Source organism: Coregonus lavaretus, assembly GCF_964263955.1.
Source record: "Coregonus lavaretus genome assembly, chromosome: 10".
Taxonomy (NCBI): domain Eukaryota; kingdom Metazoa; phylum Chordata; class Actinopteri; order Salmoniformes; family Salmonidae; genus Coregonus; species Coregonus lavaretus.
This window is the reverse complement of record NC_139997.1, coordinates 19,062,445-19,079,508: the sequence shown is the minus strand read 5'-3', so window position 1 is coordinate 19,079,508 and position 17,064 is coordinate 19,062,445. Positions and strand designations below refer to the sequence as shown.

General features: G+C 43.5%; 1 protein-coding gene across 1 annotated transcript; it reads right to left on the bottom strand.

Annotated features, from left to right (window-relative positions):
• Nucleotides 1–302: 302 nt before the first annotated feature.
• On the bottom strand, nucleotides 303–17,064 carry capns1a (calpain, small subunit 1 a). Its single transcript, XM_084170590.1, has 11 exons — nucleotides 16,836–17,064; nucleotides 16,041–16,112; nucleotides 14,018–14,054; nucleotides 13,794–13,886; nucleotides 13,461–13,518; nucleotides 13,165–13,229; nucleotides 11,381–11,449; nucleotides 1,686–1,764; nucleotides 1,335–1,451; nucleotides 1,036–1,094; nucleotides 303–855 (listed from the first exon to the last, which is right to left on the bottom strand). The coding sequence occupies exons 2-11, from the start codon at nucleotides 16,085–16,087 to the stop codon at nucleotides 829–831; spliced, it is 651 nt and encodes a 216-aa protein (XP_084026716.1). The 5' UTR covers nucleotides 16,088–16,112; nucleotides 16,836–17,064; the 3' UTR covers nucleotides 303–828.

Here is a 17,064-nt window from a genome sequence, read left to right as displayed (position 1 = left end):
CAGATTTATTGCGCTAGTTTGTACGCAAGCTAAGTAGCTAGCTACGTGGGTTACTTTTCTGAGAAAAGAGAAATACCCGGACTGACCACAATACGTGAGCTACAGCACTGTGTTCAGTTTTGGATGCACATCTAACCTTTTTTTTTTAATTCTTTTTTTTAATACATTTATCATTCCAGCCTTTAGGTAAATAATAATATATAATAATAATAATATGCCATTTAGCAGATAAATGCATCAACCCTTAATGATTGAATGATAGATGAGTAGGCTTGAAGTGTTGAAATAACACAAGCAAAAAATACATTAAGATTTCTTTAATGCCATACAAAATATGACACTGAGCATTACAAAATCAATAACAATTCAGTGACTTATGGCAACATTTACCCAATCCTTAAATGGCATCTGTTGGCTTCATGAAGCAATGGCACAAAAAAAAATGGTTGTGAGACATGACAAAAACTAACATTGTCCTGGCGTTGTGTAGCTACATCATATGTGACAGACTATTTCTTAACTGGCTTAAATAATTGTGAAATGACTACCATTTGGGAGAGTTCTTTGAAAGGTGAAGACGGCCATAGCCGGTGTAGAGGTTCTTTTGAATTTAAAAGGTTTTTGCTACCACAATAGTCTACAACTTCGTCTAGAACTCCCATTTTGTTGTATGCTGTATTCACATTGTGTAGGTTGCAAAGCATGTAGGGAAACATGCATACACCGGGGGACTGGTTGACTGACATAGGGGGTCCTTGGAGTGGTCTAAAGCGCAGCGCGAAGTAGAGACAGATTGGTTTTGTAAACACCAGTAGGCATTTAATGTCCTCAGGAGTACATCGTCAACTGGAGCCACTGCAGAGAGACAGAAAAACAATTGTTTGACATCAACCCTATACAATGGTGGGTTTTGACCTCGTGTTGTGTGATATTGTCGGCATCACTCTACAATGTTGTTCCTAAAGTAGTTCTGCTAGGCTAATTACATTCATAAAACCGTTTAATTGTTCCAGCTTTTAAGTGTGACATTCTTACCTCTTGAACGTTGACCTTAATAGTTCCATTGTTATCCTTGTCTAAGGTTTTGAAGGCACCTGAATCAGGAAGATAATTCTACTTTTAGAGAGAAAACAACTTTGTCAATTTCCCAATGATTATGTATGTACCCCATTATTTTCAAAGTACCATTAGTTGTACTGACACACAACAAATGTAACAAAAGGGTAATGCATATGGTATTTATTTATTTACTTACTTACATCTAACGCCTATACAGAGCTAAAATAACCCTTGCAATGATGATGAGATAGGAAAGAGCAGGGAATCGGACTTACGGCACATAGCGTCCAGTCTCACAAGGCAGCCAATGTAGTTGTCAAAGTCCATGTTCCCGTTCTCGTCACTGTATCTGCGAATTATCATCTGGAACAGCTGATCATTGAGGGGGAAGCCTGTGTCCAAACATAGACACACATATTTACATGTTATGTACATCCTTGGTCCAAACTGAACAGCTGATATCTAGAAAGCTAGAAAGAATAACACAGGATTTCTTGATCAAACGCCAATTTACTTAAGAACTTAGAGATTCAAAATGTATGGATATCACACTGTTTCAAGATATATGCTGTAAAAAGTGTCTGGCAAACAGCAAAAATGTTTCTGTGCTAGATGATAGCTCTTACCTGCCGCCCTGAAAGCGTTGGGCAGCTCATCTGCACCAATAACCCCAGAGCCATCAGTGTCATAAGTCTTATACACACCCTGGAAGAAAAAATTTATCATAAAACATACACACACAGTGACTTCGGAAAGTATTCAGACCCCTTGACTTTTTCCACGTTTTGTTACGTTAGAGCCTTATTCAAAAATTGATTACATTGTTCCTACCCCCCTCAATCTACACACAAAACCCCATAATGACAAAGCAAAAACCATTTTTTAGAAATATTTGCTAATTTATGAAAAGTTAAAATCACATTTACATAAGTGTTCAGACCTTTACTCAGTACTTTGTTGAAGCACCTTTGGCAGCGATTACAGCATAGCGTTTCTTGGGTATGACGCTACAAGCTTGGCACACCTGTATTTGGGGAGTTTCTCCCATTCGTCTCTGCAGATCCTCTCAAGCTCTGTCAGGTTGGATGGGGTGCGTTGCTGCACAGCTATTTTCAGGTCTCTCCAGAGACGTTAGATCAGGTTCAAGTCCGGGCTCTGGCTTGGCCGCTCAAGGACATTCAGAGACTTGTCCCGAAGCTACTCCTGCGTTGTTTTGGCTGTGTGCTTAGGGTCGTTGTCCTGTTGGAAGGTGAACCTTCACCCCAGTCGGAGGTCCTGAGCAGGTTTTCATCAAGGATATCTCTGTACTTTGCTCCGTTCATCTTTGCCTCAATCCTGACTAGTCTCCCAGTGATGCTGCCACCACCATGCTTCACCGTAGGGATGGTGCCAGGTTTCCTCCAGACTTGACACTTTGCATTCAGGCCAAAGAGTTCAATCTTGGTTTCATCAGACCAGAGAATCTTGTTTCTCATGGTCTGAGAGTCTTTAGGTGCCTTTTGGCAAACTCCAAGCGGGCTGTCATGTGCCTTTTCCTGAGGAGTGGCTTCTGTCTGGCCACTCCACCATAAAGGCCTGATTGGTGGAGTGCTGCAGAGATGGTTGTCCTTCTGGAAGGTTCTCCCATTGCCACAGAGGAAGTCTAGAGCTCTGTCAGAGTGACCATCGATTGCTCAGTTTGGCAGAGCGGCCAGATCTAGGAAGAGTCTTGGTGGTTCCAAACTTCTTCCATTTAAGAATGATCTAGGCCACTGTGTTCTTCGGGACCTTCAATGCTGCATAATTTTTTGGGTACCCTTCCCCAGATCTGTGCCTCGACACAACCCTGTCTCGGAGCTCTACAGACAATTCCTTCGACCCCATGGCTTGGTTTTTGGTCTGACATGCACTGTCAACTGTGGGACCTTTTATAGAAAGGTGTGCCTTTCCAAATCATGTCCAGTCAATTTAATTTACCACAGGTGGACTCCAATCAAGTTGTAGAAACATCAAGGATGATCAACGGAAACAGGATGCACCAGAGCTCAATTTTGAGTCGCATAGCAAAGGGTCTGAACACTTATGTAAATACGGTATCTGTTTTTTTATTTTAAATAAATGTGCAAAAATGTCTAAACCTGTTGTCGCTTTATCTTTATGGTGTATTGTGTGTAGATTGATGAAGAAAAAAATATTGAATCAATTTTAGAATAAGGCTGTAACGTAACAATTTATAAAAGTCAAGGGGTCTGAATACTTTCCGAAGGCACTGTATATAGTGAGATACATTTGTATGTTGTATAATACATCTATGTTAAATCTCCATGGTTACACATTTTTATCATACTTTCTAATTATAATACTATGTACACTACCGGTCAAAGGTTTTAGAACACCTACTCATTCAAGGGTTTTTCTTTATTTTTACTATTTTCTACATTGTAGAATAATAGTAAAGACATCAAAACTATGAAATAAGACGTGGAATCATGTAGTAACCAAAAAAAGTGTTAAACAAATCAAAATATATTTGAGATTCTTCCAAGTAGCCACCTTTACCTTTGACAGCTTTGCACACTCTTGGCATTCTCTCAACCAGCCTCACCTGGAATGCTTTTCCAACAGTCTTGAAGGAGTTCCCACATATGCTGAGCACTTGTTGGCTGCTTTTCCTTTACTCTGCGGTCCAACTCATCCCAAATAATCTCAATTGGGTTGAGGTCGGGGGATTGTGGAGGCCAGGTCATCTGATGCAGCACTCCATCACTCTCCTTCTTGGTCAATTAGCCCTTAAACAGCCTGGAGGTGTGTTGGGTCATTGTCCTGTTGAAAAACAAATTATTTTCCCACTAAGCCCAAACCAGATGGGATGGCTTATGTGCCTTGAATTCTAAATAAATGACAGACCGTGTCAACAGAAAAAAAAAAAAAACACCATCACACCTCCATGCTTCACGGTGGGAACTACAAATGCAGAGATCATCCGTTCACCTACACTGCGTCTCATAAAGACACAGCGGTTGGAACCAAAAATCTCAAATTTGGACTCCAGACCAAAAGGACAGTTTTCCACCGGTCTAATGTCCATTGCTCGTGTTTCTTGGCCCAAGCAAGTCTCTTCTTCTTATTGGTGTCCTTTAGTAGTGATTTCTTTGCAGCAATCGACCATGAAGTCCTGATTCACGCAGTCTCCTCTAAACAGTTGATGTTGACGTGTCTGTTACTTGAACTCTGTGAAGCACTTATTTGGGCTGCCATTTCTGAGGCTGGTAACTAATGAACTTATCCTCTGCAGCAGAGGTAACTCTGGGTCTTACTTTCCTGTGGCGTTCCTCAGTAGAGCCAGTTTCATCATAGTGCTTGATGGTTTTTGCAACTGCACTTGAAGAAACGTTAAAAGTTTTTCACATTTTCCGGATTGACTGACCTTCACGTCTTAAAGTAATGATGGACTGTCATTTCTCTTTGCTTATTTGAGTTGTTCTTGCCATAATATGGACTTTGTCTTTTACCAAATAGGGCTATTTTCTGTATACCCCCCTACCTTGTCACAACACAACTATTTGGCTCAAACGCATTAAGGAAAGAAATTCCACAAATTAACTTTTAAAGAAGGCACACCTGTTAATTGAAATGCATTCCAGGTGACTACCTCATGAAGCTGGTTGAGAGAATACCAAGAGTGTGCAAAGCTGTCATCAAGGCAAAGGGTGGCAATTTGAAGAATCTCAAATAAAATATATTTTGATTTGTTAAACACTTTTTTTGGTTACTACATGATTCCATATGTGTTATCCAAACTTTTGACTGGTAGTATATATACACACTACTCAAAAAAATAAAGGGAACACTAAAATAACACATCCTAGATCTGAATGAATGAAATAATTTTTTCTTTACATAGTTGAATGTGCTGACAACAAAATCACACAAAAATTATCAATGGAAATCAAATTTATCAACCCATGGAGGTCTGGATTTGGAGTCACCCTCAAAATTAAAGTGGAAAACCACACTACAGGCTGATCCAACTTTGATGTAAATGTCCTTAAAACAAGTCAAAATGAGGCTCAGTAGTGTGTGTGGCCTCCACGTGCCTGTATGACCTCCCTACAACGCCTGGGCATGCTCCTGATGAGGTGGCAGATGGTCTCCTGAGGGCTCTCCTCCCAGACCTGGACTAAAGCATCCGCCAACTCCTGGACAGTCTGTGGTGCAACGTGGCGTTGGTGGATGGAGCGAGACATGATGTCCCAGATGTGCTCAATTGGATTCAGGTCTGGGGAACGGGCAGGCCAGTCCATAGCATCAATGCCTTCCTCTTGCAGGAACTGCTGACACACTCCAGCCACATGAGGTCTAGCATGGTCTTGCATTAGGAGGAACCCAGGGCCAACCGCACCAGGATATGGTCTCACAAGGGGTCTTAGGATCTCATCTCGGTACCTAATGGTAGTCAGGCTACCTCTGGCGAGCACATGGAGGGCTGTGTTGCCCCCCAAAGAAATGCCACCCCACACCATGACTGACCCACCGCCAAACCGGTCATGCTGGAGGATGTTGCAGGCAGCAGAACGTTCTCCACGGCGTCTCCAGACTCTGTCACGTCTGTCACATGTGCTCAGTGTGAACCTGCTTTTATCTGTGAAGAGCACAGGGCGCCAGTGGCGAATTTGCCAATCTTGGTGTTCTCTGGCAAATGCCAAACGTCCTGCACGGTGTTGGGCTGTAAGCACAACCCCCACCTGTGGACGTCGGGCCCTCATACCACCCTCATGGAGTCTGTTTCTGACCGTTTGAGCAGTCACATGCACATTTGTGGCCTGCTGGAGGTCATTTTGCAGGGCTCTGGCAGTGCTCCTCCTGCTCCTCCTTGCACAAAGGCGGAGGTAGCGGTCCTGTTGCTGGGTTGTTGCCCTCCTACGGCCTCCTCCACGTCTCCTGATGTACTGGCCTGTCTCCTGGTAGCGCCTCCATGCTCTGGACACTACGCTGACAGACACAGCAAACCTTCTTGCCACAGCTCGCATTGATGTGCCATCCTGGATGAGCTGCACTACCTGAACCACTTGTGTGGGTTGTAGACTCCGTCTGATGCTACCACTAGAGTGAAAGCACCGCCAACATTCAAAAGTGACCAAAACATCAGCCAGGAAGCATAGGAACTGAGAAGTGGTCTGTGGTCACCACCTGCAGAACCACTTCTTAAATGGGGGTGTCTTGCTAATTGCCTATAATTTCCACCTGTTGTCTATTCCATTTCAAATCAAATCAAATTTTATTGGTCACATGCGCCGAATACAACAGGTGCAGACATTACAGTGAAATGCTTACTTACAGCCCTTAACCAACAGTGCATTTATTTTAAACAAAAAAGTAAGAATAAAACAACAACAAAAAAGTGTTGAGAAAAAAAGAGCAGAAGTAAAATAAAGTGACAGTAGGGAGGCTATATATACAATAAAATAAAGTGACAGTAGGGAGGCTATATATACAGGGGGGTACCGTTGCATAGTCAATGTGCGGGGGCACCGGCTAGTTGAGGTAGTTGAGGTAATATGTACATGTGGGTAGAGTTAAAGTGACTATGCATAAATAATTAACAGAGTAGCAGCAGCGTAAAAAGGATGGGGTGGGGGGGCAGTGCAAATAGTCCGGGTAGCCATGATTAGCTGTTCAGGAGTCTTATGGCTTGGGGGTAGAAGCTGTTGAGAAGTCTTTTGGACCTAGACTTGGCACTCCGGTACCGCTTGCCGTGCGGTAGCAGAGAGAACAGTCTATGACTAGGGTGGCTGGAGTCTTTGACAATTTTGAGGGCCTTCCTCTGACACCGCCTGGTATAGAGGTCCTGGATGGCAGGGAGCTTTGCCCCAGTGATGTACTGGGCCGTACGCACTACCCTCTGTAGTGCCTTGCGGTCAGAGGCCAAGCAGTTGCCATACCAGGCGGTGATGCAACCAGTCAGGATGCTCTCGATGGTGCAGCTGTAGAATTTTTTGAGGATCTGAGGACCCATGCCAAATCTTTTTAGTCTCCTGAGGGGGAATAGGCTTTGTCGTGCCCTCTTCACGACTGTCTTGGTGTGTTTGGACCATGATAGTTCGTTGGTGATGTGGACACCAAGGAACTTGAAGCTCTCAACCTGTTCCACTACAGCCCCGTCGATGAGAATGGGGGCGTGCTCAGTCCTCTTTTTTTTCCTGTAGTCCACAATCATCTCCTTTGTCTTGGTCACGTTGAGGGAGAGGTTGTTGTCCTGGCACCACACGGCCAGATCTCTGACCTCCTCCCTATAGGCTGTCTCATCATTGTCGGTGATCAGGCCTACCACTGTTGTGTCGTCGGCAAACTTAATGATGGTGTTGGAGTCGTGCCTGGCCATGCAGTCATGGGTGAACAGAGAGTACAGGAGGGGACTGAGCACGCACCCCTGAGGGGCCCCCGTGTTGAGGATCAGTGTGGCAGATGTGTTGTTACCTACCCTTACCACCTGGGGGCGGCCCGTCAGGAAGTCCAGGATCCAGTTGCAGAGGGAGGTGTTTAGTCCCAGGATCCTTAGCTTAGTGATGAGCTTAGAGGGCACTATGGTGTTGAATGCTGAGCTGTAGTCAATGAATAGCATTGCACAACAGCATGTGAAATGTATTGTCAATCAGTGTTGCTTCCTAAGTGGACAGTTTGATTTCACAGAAGTGTGATTGACTTGGAGTTACATTGTGTTGTTTAAGTGTTCCCTTTATTTTTTTGAGCAGTAATATATATATATACACACACACACATAGGCTCAATCAGCCGTTTCCAGCTACAATAGCCATTTACAACATTAACAATGTCTACACTGTATTTCTAATCAATTTGATGTTATTTTAATGGACAAATTTTTTTATAAAACAAGGACATTTAAGTGACCCCAAACATTTCAACAGTGTGTGTATATATACAGTATCTCACAAAAGTGAGTACACCCCTCACATTTTTGTAAATATTTGAATATATCTTTTCATGTGACAACACTGAAGAAATGACACTTTGCTACAATGTAAAGTAATGAGTGTACAGCTTGTATAACAGTGTAAATTTGCTGTCCCCTTCAAAATAACACCACACACAGCCATTAATGTCTAAACCGCTGGCAACAAAAGTGAGTACACCCCTAAGTGAAAATGTCAAAATTGGGCCCAATTAGCTTTTTTCCCTCTCCGGTGTCATGTGACTCGTTAGTGTTACAAGGTCTCAGGTGTGAATGGGGAGCAGGTGTGTTAAATTTGGTGTCATCGCTCTCACACTCCCTCATACTGGTCACTGGAAGTTCAATATGGCACCTCATGGCAAAGAACTCTCTGAGGATCTGAGAAAAATAATTGTTGCTCTACATAAAGATGGGCTGGGCTATAAGAAGATTGCCAAGACCCTGAAACTGAGCTGCAGCACAGTAGCCAAGGCCATACAGCGGTTTAACAGGACAGGTTTTACTCAGAACAGGCCTCGCCATGGTTGACCAAAAAAGTTGAGTGCACGTGCTCAGCGTCATATCCAGAGGTTGTCTTTGGGAAATAGACGTATGAGTGCTGCCAGCATTGCTACAGAGGTTGAAGGGGTGGGTGGGTGGGTGGGGGGGGGGGGGTCAGCCTGTCAGTGCTCAGACCCAGAAGGAAGCCTCTTCTAAAGATGATGCACAAGAAAGCCCGCAAACAGTTTGCTGAAGACAAGCAGACTAAGGACATGGATTACTGGAACCATGTCCTGTGGTCTGATGAGACCAAGATAAACTTATTTGGTTCAGATGGTGTCAAGCGTGTGTGGCGGCAACCAGGTGAGGAGTACAAATACAAGTGTGTCTTGCCTACAGTCAAGCATGGTGGTGGGAGTGTCATGGTCTGGGGCTGGGGCTGCATGAGTTCTGCCGGCACTGGGGAGCTACAGTTCATTGAGGGAACCATGAATGCCAACATGTACTGTGACATACTGAAGCAGAGCGTGATCCCCTCCCTTCGGAGACTGGGCCGCAGGGCAGTATTCAAACATGATAACGACCCCAAACACACCTCCAAGACGACCACTGCCTTGCTAAAGAAGCTGAGGGTAAAGGTGATGGACTGGCCAAGCATTTCTCCAGACCTAAACCCTATTGAGCATCTGTGGGGCATCCTCAAACGGAAGGTGGAGGAGTGCAAGGTCTCTAACATCCACCAGCTCCGTGATGTCGTCATGGTGGAGTGGAAGAGGACTCCAGTGGCAACCTGTGAAGCTCTGGTGAACTCCATGCCCAAGAGGGTTAAGGCAGAGCTGGAAAATGATGGTGGCCACACAAAATATTGACACTTTGGGCCCAATTTGGACATTTTCACTTAGCGGTGTACTCACTTTTGTTGCCAGCGGTTTAGACAATGGCTGTGTGTGGTGTTATTTTGAGGGGGGACAGCAAATGTACACTGTTATACAAGCTGTACACTCACTACTTTACATTGTAGCAAAGTGTCATTTCTTCAGTGTTGTCACATGAAAAGATATACTCAAATATTTACAAAAATGTGAGGGTGTACTCACTTTTGTGAGATACTGTATATATACACACACACTATTGAAATGTTAGGGGTCACTTGAATGTCCTTGTTTCAGAATTTTTTTTGTCCATTAAAATAACATCAAATTGATTAGAAATACAGTGTAGACATTGTTAATGTTGTAAATGGCTATTGTAGCTGGAAACGGCTGATTTTTTATGGAATATCTAGGCATACAGAGGCCCATTATCAGCTACCATCAGTCTTGTTTGCTAATCCAAGTTCATCATTTTAAAAAGGCTAATTGATCATTAGAAAACCCTTTTGCAATTATGTTAGCACAGCTTTAAAATGTTGTGCTGATTAAAGAAGCAATAAAACTGGTCTTCTTGAGACTAGTTGAGTATCTGGAGCATGAGCAATTGTTGGTTCGATTACAGAATCAAAATGGCCAGAAACAAAGAACTTTCTTCTGAAACTCGTCAGTCTATTCTTGTTCTGATAAATTAAGGCTATTCAATGCGAGAAATTGTCAAGAAACTGAAGATCTCGTACAACGCTGTGTACTCCTCCCTTCACAGAACAGCACAAACTGGCTCTAACCAGAATAGAAATAGGAGTGGGAGGCCCCGGTGCACAACTGAGCAAGAGGACAAATACATTAGTGTCTTTAGTTTGAGAAACAGACACCTCACAGGTCCTCAACTGGCAGCTTCATTAAATAGTACCCGCAAAACACCAGTCTCAACGTCAACAGTGAAGAGGCGACTCCGGGATGCTCACCTTCTAGGCAGAGTTGCAAAGAAAAAGCCATATCTCAGACTTGCCAATAAAAAGAAAAGATTAAGATGGGCAAAAGAACACAGACACTGGACAGAGGAAGATTTGAAAAAAGTGTTATGGACAGACTAATCAAAGTTTGAGGTGTTCGGATCACAAAGAAGAACATTTGTGAGACGCAGACCAAATGAAAAGATGCTGGAGGAGTGCCTGATGCCATCTGTCAAGCATTGTGGAGGCAATGTGATGATCTAGGGGTGCTTTGGTTGTGGTAAAGTGGGAGATTTGTACAGGGTAAAAGGGATCTTGAAGAAGGAAGGCTATCACTCCATTTTGCAACGCCATGCCATACCCTGTAAGTAAGCATTTCACGGTAATGTCTACACCTGTTGTATTCGGCGCATGTGGCAAATAAAATTTGATTTGATTTGTGGACGGCGCTTGATTGGAGCCAATTTCCTCCTACAACAGGACAATGACCCAAAGCACAGCTCCAAACTATGCAATAACTATTTAGGGAAGAAGCAGTCAGCTGGTATTCTGTCTATAATGGAGTGGCCAGCACAGTCACCAGATCTTAACCCTATTGAGCTGTTGTGGGAGCAGCTTGACCGTATGGTACGTAAGAAGTGCCCATCAAGCCAATCCAACTTGTAGGAGGTGCTTCAGGAAGCATGGGGTGAAATCTCTTCAGATTACATCAACAAATTGACAACTAGAATGCCAAAGGTCTCCAAGGCCGTAATTGCTGCAAATGGAGGATTCTTTGACGAAAGCAAAGTTTGAAGGACACAATCATTATTTATATTAAAAATCATTAATTTTTTACCTTGTCAGTGACTACATTTCCTATGCATTTTGCTATATTTCCTATTCAAAGTCATTTCATTTATGTTTTCATGGAAAACAAGGAAATGTCTAAGTGACCCCAAACTTTTGAACGGTAGTGTATGCGTGCGTATGCATGTATGTATAGTGCCAATACTCTCAAACTACTTTGTTATTCAAATTAAAGGGAAATTCTGTTTTTACCAAGCTGGTGGAAAATAAATTCTCACCTGCCATTTCTTGATATTGTTCCAGAGGTGTTTGAACTCATGGAATCCGAGCTTCCCAGTGCTGTCACTCTGCAACAGCGTTAAGGTTCACAAAAACCTGACACCTATGAGTCTAATAACACTGACTGTACAAAACATTAAGAGCACCCGTTCCTTCCATGACAGACTGACCAGGTGAAAGCTATGATCCCTTATTGATGTCACTTGTTAAATCCACTTCAAAATCAGTGACGGGGAGGAGACACGTTACAGAAGGATTTTTGAGACAATAGAGATATGGATTGTGTATGTGTGCCATTCATAGGGTAATTGGGCAAGACAAAAGATGTAAGTGCCTTTGAATGGGGTATGATAGTAGGTGCCAAGCGCAGCTGTTTGAGTGTGACAAGAACTGCAACGCTCCTGGGTTTTTCACGCTCAACAGTTTCCCTTTTGTATCAAGAATCGTCCACCACCCAAAGGACATCTAGCCAACTTGACAACTGTGGGAAGCATTGGAGTCGACATGGGCCAGCATCCCTGTGGAATGCTTTTGACACCTTATAGAGTCCATGCCCCAATGAATTAAGGCTGCTCTGAGGACAAAAGGGGGTTCAACTCAATATTAGGAAGGTGTTCCTAATGTTTTGTGCACTCAGTGTAAGTTACCTCATTGGATTGGTGGAGGCATGGGCTAATGGGAGTTTCCACCATATTTCTTATACCAGTCATTTCCTTTCAAATCAGTAAAGGGAAGTGAACAAGTGCACACTACAAATCTAAAAGCATTGGATTGGTGGAGGCATGGGCTAGTGGGAGTTTCCACTTTATTTCTTATACCAGTCATTGGGAGATACTCAATTGGTTTTGCTCGACTCCTCGCGTCCTCCTCGCCTCCTTTTGATAAAGGCCCAAGGTAATTGAGGCGCGGAAGAAAGGAAACAAATGTGCTTGTATGAAATGAGACTCCTTCACCACTCGCGCATCAGACATATTACGTTTACAGAGGAGGAATCCCAAAATACATGTGTAAAGTGGTAAAAAATAAAATTGCTGGTTGTGCCAGACATTTTATAGATAAAAGATAAGTAGTGTATTGATTTTAAATATGTGCATGTTTTTCTCAATCAAGAAAACAGATGATTCAAAGGGGGTGTGGGCGGATTTCAAAACGCTTCCGCGATAGGGAGCTGGTAGGCTACACCAGAGTATCCTTGGCAAACTCTTCCATTCGCCTATTAACGAATTGACACTCCTACATATGGTGACCACTTATCGGTTTCCGGGTCACAGAGAAGAGGAGGACGGAGTAGTCGAGGGGAGGACAAACTCCCAATTGAGAATTTCCTTTCAAATCAGTGAAGTGAAGTGAACATGTGCACAACTACTTCCCACAACTCTAAAAGCATTGGATTGGTGAGAGTTTCCACCATATTTTTACACCAGTCATTTCCTTTCAAAATCAGTGAAGGGAAGTGAACAAATGCCCACTTAGGAAGGATGGAGATAATTTGGACAGCCATAGTAAAGGTCTAAGAACAAGGGGGAGGTTATGGACAACCCATGTTTTCCATGAGTTTAGGTCAATTTAAATAATCCATCAGATGTATTATATGATGGATTTTAAATTTACCTAAACCCTTGAGAAACATGGGTTGTCGATAAACCTTCCCCCTTGTTCTGAGACCTTTTATATGGCTATGTCTGAATTATCTCTCCATCCTTATGGCACTAAATTCTGTAAATGATACTTTTGCATCAACGTCAGATGCATTACCACAAACAGGTAATAACAGGAAGGATACATCCATGACTGCAACCATGCTCCTGCAGGACTCAATGCTAAACCCGTCTGTCTTCAGGTCACCATCTGAAATTCAAAAGCAGCCAGATCACACAGATCACCATGCCCTTACTGACTCACAAAGTGACAAACACTTCTGTTAAGAGGCCAAACATCAACCTCACTGAGAAATTAATCACGAATATTACATCTCAAACATGGCTTTCTGAGATAGAGGGATTAACAAACAGCTTACACTTAATGCACGCAAGCACATACATAGACAGGCACACGAACAGAGACAGAAACATAGCTTACGTTTGGAAATAATTCTGTTCAGGATGTTCATCAATTCGGTTGGGCTCACCTCCATGTCCTGTGGGAAAAGTTATTCCGTTTAATTACTCCAACATCGAAGAGTACCATGCATAATGTGTCTTAACAATATACAATAGTGAATTTGAGCCATTGTTAAAATCTGAAATAATTAAATGAAGATCAAACTGCTAGGCTGCATCAATTTCAGCAGTCACAGTGCCTTTCTAACGGCAATGTGTAGCATTGCCACAGGGGGTTTACTTTTACAGAGGTAGTATGAAGGTAAACCAGAATAGGAATGTGTGAGAAGCGACGGGGACATATCGTACTCACATCTCCAGCCAACTGCTGGAAGACTTTGCGAAACTGTCTTTCCTCATCACTCTCATTCTGCTCTGCGTACGCAAGTGGCCTTCGTGGTGCGGGCTGCAGGATAACAACATTAGTAATTGAGGCATTTACAGTTCAGGTTACTATTATCCATAACAAAGGCACATTTTCAGCGATACTGTGTATTCTGGTGATAACTTAAATGATAAAATATTGATGCCACTCACTGGGTCAGAGGGCACAAACGCGGCTGGATCAATGTTGCTGCAGGGGACACAGGGGAGATTAACAGGTTAGTCATTTGGTAGCATTCCAAACAGTGATACACTATATATACACAAAAGTATGTGGAAACCCCTTCAAATTAGTGGATTTGGCTATTTCAGCCACACCCGAGCACGCAGCCATGGAATCTCCATAGACAAATATCGGCAGTAGAATGGCCTTACTGAATAGCTCAGTGACTTTCAACGTGGCACCGTCATAGGATGCCACCTTTCCAACAAGTCAGTTCGTAAAATGTCTGCCCCACTAGAGCTGCCCCGGTCAACTGTAAGTGCTGTTATTGTGAAGTGGAAACATCTAGGAGCAACAACGGCTTAGCCGTGAAGTGGTAGGCCACACTAGCTCACAGAACGGGACCGCTGAAGCGTGTAGTGTGTAAAATCGTCTGTCCTCAGTTACAACACTCACTACCGAGTTCCAAACTGCCTCTGGAAGCAACGTCAGCACAATAACTGTTTGTCTGGAGCTTCATGAAATGGGCTTCCATGGCCGAGCAGCTGCACACAAGCCTAAGATCACTGTGCGCAATGCCAAGCGTCGGCTGGAGGGGTGTAAAGCTCGCCGCAATTGGACTCTGGAGCAGTGGAAACGAGCTCTCTGGAGTAATGAACCACGCTTCACCACAATCTGGGTTTGGCGGATGCCAGGAGAACGCTACCTGCCCCAATGCATAGTGGCAACTGTAAAGTTTGGTGGAGGAGGAATAATTTACATTTACATTTTAGTCATTTAGCAGACGCTCTTATCCAGAGCGACTTACAGGAGCAATTAGGGTTAAGTGCCTTGCTCAAGGGCACATTTACGTCATTTAGCAGACGCTCTAGTCCAGAGCGACTCACAAATTGATGCATTCACCCTATAGCCAGTGGGATAACCACTTTACAAATTTTTTTTTGGGGGGGGGGGGGGGGGGGGGGGTAGAAGGATTACTTTATCCTATCCCAGGTATTCCTTAAAGAGGTGGGGTTTCAAATGTCTCCGGAAGGTGGTGAGCGACTCCGCTGTGTGTGGGGGGGGGGGGTAGAAGGATTACTTTATCCTATCCCAGGTATTCCTTAAAGAGGTGGGGTTTCAAATGTCTCCGGAAGGTGGTGAGTGACTCCGCTGTGGGGTGGGGGGGGGGGGGGTAGAAGGATTACTTTATCCTATCCCAGGTATTCCTTAAAGAGGTGGGGTTTCAAATGGTCTGGGGCTGTTTTTCGTGGTTCGGTCTAGGCCCCCAGTGAAGGGAAATCTTAATGCTACAGCAGACAATGACATTCTAGACGATTCTGTGCTTCCAACTTTGTGGCAACAGTTTGGGGAAGGCCCTTTCCTGTTTCAGCATGACAATGCCGCCGTGCACAAAGTGAGGTCCATACAGAAATGGTTTGTTGAGATCGGTGTGGAAGACCTTGACTGGCCTGCACAGAGCCCTGACCTCAACTACATCGAAAACACATTTGGGATGAATTGGAACACTGACCGTGAGCCAGGCCTAATCGCCTAACATCAGTGCCTGACCTCACGAATGCTCCTGTGGCTGAATGGAAGCAAGTCCCAACATCTAATGGAAACTGTTCCCAGAAGAGTGGAGGCTGTTATAGAAGCATATTAATGCCCATGATTTTGGATTGAGATGTTCAACAAGCATGTGTCCACATACTTTTGGTCATGTAGTGTCTGATGAGGCATTGATTGTCATGGCCTGAGGTTACTAGCTGAAGAATCATGCTCCTATCCAACATAGCTTGGACGTTGCAATGATATGCAATGACACAATCAGTTTTAGGAGTGGCAAAGTCCTAAGATTAGACTACTTTCATTTCCCTTCCTCCCCCACAACCCACAAAGCCTCCTCAACCCCCTTCCCATCAGGCAATGCGCCAGAAACATGTAGTGACTAAATTCCTGTGGTGAACATTGTTTATACATAATAAGATAATGATTTAGAAGGCGTCCTTAGTACTACAGCCAGATCCCTACCTTACGACATCAAGAATGCCACCGATGAGTCTTTTGGCAAGAAACATGTTTAATCAATTGAAATGTGTCGACCTGGGAGAAGGGAAAAACAGATTAAAAACGTAGCTAGTCGCTTTTAAAAGTAGTTTATAAAAACAAAATAAAAAGACGAGCACCAATTACTTGAGTCATAAATACCCATGCATCATGGAAATCATGTGCCCATTACAAGAATAATGGAAGCCTACAAGTTAGGATAGCCCAATGTCTGTATGGGGATAGGCTAATTACTCTAGTGTTGACACATGGAACACACCCGCTGCAAATGTTTCCCCCAACGATGCCTTTGCCAAAAAACGCCCCTTTTCAGAGTGGCTGGTCTGCTTAAAAAGCAACAACTAAAAAAATCTGAAAATGTCCCCTGCGAATGATAATAAATGTATGTTTAACTGACGACAGCTAGTTTGGGGGCTAATTTGCCGACCATATAGATGTTAGCTAGCTGAACAATCAAAACCATGAGTTAGGTTGAACAAATGGTAGCAACACAACATCAATGCTGCAGTTCGTTTAAATAATGTTACGATTACAACCAAAAATGGTATGGCCTTTTTCGCAAGCCTACAAACCAACTAGACAGGTTAGCTACCAGCTAACTCCCCGGACAGGAAGCGGATAGCTAGCAGTGTTAAAGTAATAGCTAGCTAAGAAGGCTGACGTAGCAGGCAAATATAGCAAACGAGGCTAACTTACACTAACATTAGAATCACCTCGACTTAATCATACGTATTCAACATGTTAGTAGTAGCTACTTACCAGACTTTGTAGTGCCAGTGAACTTGTAAAGAGAAAGCAAGGAGGCTTCCGCAAATTATTTCAGTAAACCAATGAGGAGTGATGCCGCGTTCATGTCATGTCTGAAACTGGGGACCTCCGAGTTAAAATGAACTTAAGCTATTTGCGTAGAGTTTGCTATTGGTTGATTCTGATACGTACTGTACTTCCCAAGTGGGAAACTGTGGTATCATCTACCCGTCAGCAAATC